At 37.0% G+C, this 6092-nt stretch overlaps 1 protein-coding gene across 1 annotated transcript in view; it reads right to left on the reverse strand.

Annotated features, from left to right (window-relative positions):
• The window catches only part of SLC35F5 (solute carrier family 35 member F5), a 46306-nt gene that overhangs the window by 2939 nt on the left and 37275 nt on the right, over positions 1–6092 (reverse strand). The window contains exons 14-15 of the mRNA XM_021714583.1: positions 2326–2480; positions 1098–1191 (exon numbers count right to left, since the gene is read on the reverse strand). Of these exons, the coding sequence (XP_021570258.1) occupies positions 1116–1191; positions 2326–2480 (231 nt within the window). The 3' untranslated portion in view covers positions 1098–1115. The remainder of the gene's footprint in view (positions 1–1097; positions 1192–2325; positions 2481–6092) is intronic.

Below are 6092 nucleotides of genomic sequence, written 5' to 3' on the forward strand. Positions count from 1 at the left end.
GTGGTAGTGCGCGCCTGTAGTTCCAGCTACTTGGAAGGCTGAGGCGGAAGGATCACTGGAGCCCAGCAGGTTGAGGCTGCGGTGGCTGGGAGCGGCCACGGTACTCCAGTCTGGGTGACAGAGTGAGACTCCAACTCAAAATAAATAAATAAATAACCCACCAAAGAAAAATCTAAAACCTGGACAATAAGCCAGGTAGATTTACCCTGAAGATAATGAAACTTAAGCTTCATGGTCAAAGTGAGTGTTAGGAGTTGACAGGAGCTATATAGTGTTCTAGGTGGAAAGAGGAAGCCTGGATGCAATCAGGAAACAGTTCAATATAATTTGCCTAAGGATATCTCAAAAGAAGACCTATATTCTAATAAACATAAAAGACTATTTACATAAATATAAAACATAAATATTTCTTAAAATAGAAAACTGTTCCTGAAACATTAAGTGACAGAGTACAGTCAAAGAATGAGGATATATATTGTGCCAGTTACATAAAACATACACATATGGAAAAATTGAATATACACTAAAATATATTTTTTGCTATTTTTATAATCAGAGAAAAAATATTTTCTAAAGCATATCACTAAATAAAATTACTTAAGAATGAATACAAATAAGAGTTAAAACTTACTGATGGGGGAGGGGGAGGGAACTGAGAAATGAAAAATCACCAGGCAGGTATAATGTGCACAGGTGGGAGTGGTGGGTACACTTAAAGCCCAGACTAAAAGCTATTTGTACCTCCAAAAGCTATTAAAATAAAGGGAAAAAAAACGTACTGATCATTTCATTTGAGACAGGCATTATTGTATACACTCTTAAACTTGCCAAATATTTAATATTTCTAACACTCTTATGAGAGAGGATCCATTGTTTCATTTCACAAATGAGAAAACGAATGGATGAAGAGGTTAAGAACCTTGCATGAGGTCACATAGCTAGCCCGGGAGAAGCTGGAATTGGAGCTCAGACGGTCTGACTCCCTTAGCCTTCAGGCTGTACTGCCTGCCTCTCAAACAACCAATTACAGAAAACTAACCCTGTGTTTTGAGTATTACAAGAGTAAGAACCTTACTAATGCCAGCTCGCATACAAACCTAGGCTCCAGACAACAGCTAACTGGCTCCATCCTCCTGAGAAACACCGTGCATAGGAATGAGACTCTCACACTGTTCGCTGTCTTCTGGAACTCTTAAGAAAAACAAGCAATAGTTATGGAAAGCTTTAGCGCTGAAAGGGAATCTTTAAATATTATCTATTCCAGAGGTTGAATCTGTGAGGTCAGGATGGAAGTTAGTGGCAAAACCAAAACTAGGACAAAATTTCCCAAGAACTTATCCCAAGTTCTTTTTATAGTAATATGTATAAAGTTTTCGTTCTTAAAAGGAAAGAAATTTTAAAAAAGAAAGTTTGAGGCAATGCTATCATATTCTATCATGAAATATGTTCAAACCAATAAGAATTTTCTGGCCGGGCACAGTGGCTCACACCTGTAATCCCAGCACTCTGAGGCAGAGGTGAGACCGGCCTGGGCAACATAGTGAGAGCTGGTCTCTACAAAAATTAGCCAGGTATGGTGGCATGTAGCTATAGTCCCAGTTACTCAGGAGACCGAGGCGGAAGGATGACCTGAGCCCAAGAGGTAGGAGGAGGCTACCGTGAGCATGAGCATGCTACTAGGGCACTCCAGCCTGGGGGGACAGAGGGAGACCCAGACTCAGGAAAAAAAAAAAAGTTCTATACCTAAATTCATTATGGCAAAATAGTAAGCACACTTTGAATTTATCTGTGACTCAAAACATTTTTTTTTTCTAAAAAGTAGTTAGGAAGAAACTATCCTACTACACAAAAGACCTGAACAAATTATTTTATTTTTATCTAGCATAACACATAGACTAATACAATTTTTTCAATAATTCCTCACTAAATCTCTAAAAGCTAGGTCAGCATGATGTAATTCTCAGTTTATTTAACAAACATTATTATTATTACTATTATTACCATTATTATTTTGAGTCAGAGTCTCATTCCGTCACCCGGGCTGGAGGGCCTTGGCATACTCACGGCCACCCCAGCGTCGACCTGCTGGGTTCCGGCGATCTTCCCGCCTCAGCCTTCCAGGTAGCCAGAAGTACAGGCACACGCTACCACACCTGGCTCATTTTTTGATTTATTGTAGAGACAAGGTCTTGCCAAGTTTCCCAGGATGGGCTCAGGCAATTCACTCGCCTTGGCCTCCCAAAGTGCTGGGATTACAGGCTGAGCCACCGAGCCCGGCCACAAACATTATTTTTTTTAAAAAATCTGCATTGGAACCAAACCTACCTCTGAATTCGATGTTTTCTGCATATAAAGGCAAAAATTCTTCTGATTCCCACCATCACAGGATCCCAATTATTATAATGGCATAGGAGTGTTACAATAAAAAATGAAAAAAATACAGGGATAGCGCCTGCAAAAAATAACCAAGAAAACTGCACCTGAAAATAAAAGGGAAAAAACAAACAAATCCACAATTATCATTAAGGTAATTTTCTCCTTTAATAGATTTTTCATTTGTGAAAACTAGCAGGAATAAGGCAGAATACCAAGAACACAATACTAAGCATTGACAATGTATTATAAAGCACAAAATTATAAAATAAGGATTCAGGACTTCAACTTACAATTCCACTTGCTTAAATTACCAACAACAATACTTTTTGCTTGGAAGATAGGCTAAGGGAAAGACAAGAAGGCACACTTTCCATTCTTTAGCACAGTACCCTGAAAACAAAAATATGCACTATGAAACTTTGGTCTTGTGAACCAAGTTGCCCATTTCTTCTTACTGGTTTACTGCCTATTCTCAAGTAGATCCCCCTACTCAGTTTCTGAAGTCATCTTCAAACATGCATTTTTTCATTGCAAGACAGATAAAGCAAAAAAAAGAAAAAATGCATTTAAAAAAGTGTTATATAACAGTTGTGCTGTGCTGTATATTATTACAGTTCTTGAGTTACTAAAAGCAAATGAAACCCTTAAGTGTATCTTTTGCAAACCTATTATTAATAATTTGCAAAAGGCTGAGTACGGTGACCCAGCCTATAATCCCAGCACTTTGGGAGACCAAGGAGAGAAGATTGCCTGAGTCCAGGGGTTCAAGACCAGCCTGGGCAACAAGGTGAGACCTCATCTTTACACTAAATCACAAAAAATCTAGCTGGGCGTGGTGGTGTGTTCCTGTAGTTCCAGCTACTTGGAAGACTGAGGCAGAAGGAATGCCTGAGCCCAGCAGGTCGAGGTTGCGGTGGCCGTGAGCATGCCACTGCACTCCAGCCTGGGCGGCAGAGTGAGACTCCAACTCAAAATAGTAATAATAATAATAATAATAATAATAATAATAATAATTTGCAACAAATGCTAATCATGACACAAAGCTAACTTGATTGTTATCTAGTAATAAATGAAAAGAGTTCAAAATGAAATAATGGCCAAGTAAAATAAGGAATATTTTCACTAAGGAATGTTCTCCAGGGAAGAAAAACAGCAAGACAAGCCTCAGCAATGAAGAGCCTTCCACTGTCACCTAGTTTGATCTTCAATCTGTCATTTATCAGGGTTGTCAAGAAAATAAAAAATAATGAGATGCCTTAAAATTACCAAAACAAAACTCATTCTTCCTTTTTACTAGTTTACTTTTACCAGCTAGACTCAACTAAGGATCAAAAACAACTGTCAAAGAAGCCTGCACCTGATTGACTATTGAGACTTAGGTATAACACACTGGAAGTTTGCTTTAAACATAATGATGAAAATAGTAACTCCTGTCTTTAAAATAGGGAAGGAAAACCGTTGCTCTCTTGAGAGTTTAAAAAAAAGAGTGGTGTGGAATCATAGGCAAGACTCCCTCTGGTGGAAAATATATACTATTCCATTTCACAGCACTATTAGGGTAAAGGGGTTTTGTGAGAATAATGTCTTTTATGAGGGAACTTACAATGTGTAACAAAGGAGTAACAACTCTGGCCATTTTGAACATGCATACCTTATTTGTATGGTACACACACCGTGCAGAGTCAGCCTAAGAACACCCTGGAAAGAGCAGCATTTAAGACAAGCTAAAAAGCCTTCATTTAGGTCATCAAATAGCTGATATATTTTACCATCTCCTTGGAGTATGTACCAGAATACTAAATAATCTAGAAAAACCACGATGCATTTAAGTTACTCAAGACCAGAAAGAGTGTTAAAAAATTATGAATAATGAGAGTTCAATAAGTAGATAAAGTTCATAAGAATGATTTCATGAATACTCAACTAAAAAACGTATTTCATAACTGAATAAAAGCAAATTTATAAATGTAGATAAAGTCCTAGAAGACTTTTCAAAGTAAACTTCACTTTCAACAATGTAGTTAGTTCTGTGTTGCCTTACAATAAAAAAGCTTCTAATTTGATTTCTGACAGTTATGAAGAAAAAAGAAATGAAGACATTTCTTTAAAAAAAGAAAACTGCCTAAGTAAACAAAATTTTTTTTTCTAATTCCTGGAATATCTAAATATAAATCTCAATACAATCAGGTACGCTTCCTATTATATGAAACACATATACATAGATTAAAATAACCAATTTGTTTCAAGCACAATAAAGTTAATACATGCTAAAATTCCAGAAGCTATATAAAGATATTCTTGGGTAATAGAATAAAAAACTCATGAAAGTATAAGATCTCTTTTATCATGTTTATACTATAGTTCTGGGCATATCCTGCTACTTTTTCCAGAAGGAATTTCCCTGTCCTCAATCCCCACCAATGGCCTAACCAACTTATTTAACTGGCTGCCCAGTTCTAGATATAAAGACAGTTAAATAAAGGCTTTGATTACGATTTTTCTAATTAATTGCATATACATCTATTTCCCCTTTGTGTTTTGCCCTTATCTTAAAATATTTTATTAAACAAATTATAAAATCATTTAATAAAATTAGGTCCCCTGTGATACTCCTGTTAAAAATTTCCTAAAATTAACCTTCAATTTTTTTTTTGTAAAAGCTTCTATATTTAAAATATTACTAGAGTAAAGTGCTTTACACAGTAGTCTACCAAAATCCTCTAACACGCAGCACTTCCCCAGTTTCATTACGACCATTTTAGTTAATATTCAGGATTATGACTCTGAAATGCGAAAGGATTTGGATAGTATTTAAATCTATAAAAGAATCTAATGATATGTAGTTTCAGTGTTATGCATATTTTACAAAATTCACATTCTATGAAAATGCATGTTATTTAAAACACTTAATTTTCAATTAAACAGATCTCCATTCTTTAATCATGAAAAATTAGTAAGAATTCCCTCAACCATAAAACTAAGTTAAATATCAGCACATAATTGTTTTATAAATAAAGAAAAGACATATCAATGAGAATATTTTGCCTTTATCTTTTTTTTTTTTTGAGTTGGAGTCTCACTCTGTTGCCCAGGCTAGAGTGCAGTGCCACGCTCACGGCCACCGCAGCCTCAGGCTATCCTTCTACCTCAGCCTTCCAAGTAGCTGGAACTACAGGTATGCGCTACCACACCCAGCTAATTTTTTGATTTATTGTAGAGACGAGGTCTCACCATGTTGCCCAGGCTGGTCTCGAATCCCTGGGCTTAGGCAATCCTCTCGCCTCAGCCTCCCAAAGTGCTGGGATTATAGGCTTGAGCCACCGTGCCCAGCCGCCTTTATCTTAAAAGCTGCACAGAGACTTAAAGAAAAATAGCTTTAAAAATGTGATTATTACAAAAACAAACAAAAATGTTATTATTGGCCAGGCATGGTGGGTCATGCCCGTAATCCCAGCACTTTGGGAGGTTGAGGTAGGAGAATCACTTGAGTTGGAGACCAGTCTTTTTATTATTATTACTTGTACACAATATATGCCCTTGGGTTTTTAAGTATTTCCCTCTTCAAACTGTATTAAACCAAAACACACACACTTTTGTTACTCAGTACTTGGGAATTAAAAGTGACAAATACAGCCGGGCTTGGTGGCTCAGCCTGTAATCCCGCGCCTTTGGGAGGCTGAGGTGAGTGGATTGCCAGAGCCTGCAGGTTCGAGACC

Source organism: Carlito syrichta, unplaced genomic scaffold (assembly GCF_000164805.1).
Source record: "Carlito syrichta isolate Samal-C Ts95f unplaced genomic scaffold, Tarsius_syrichta-2.0.1 Scaffold305682, whole genome shotgun sequence".
Taxonomy (NCBI): domain Eukaryota; kingdom Metazoa; phylum Chordata; class Mammalia; order Primates; family Tarsiidae; genus Carlito; species Carlito syrichta.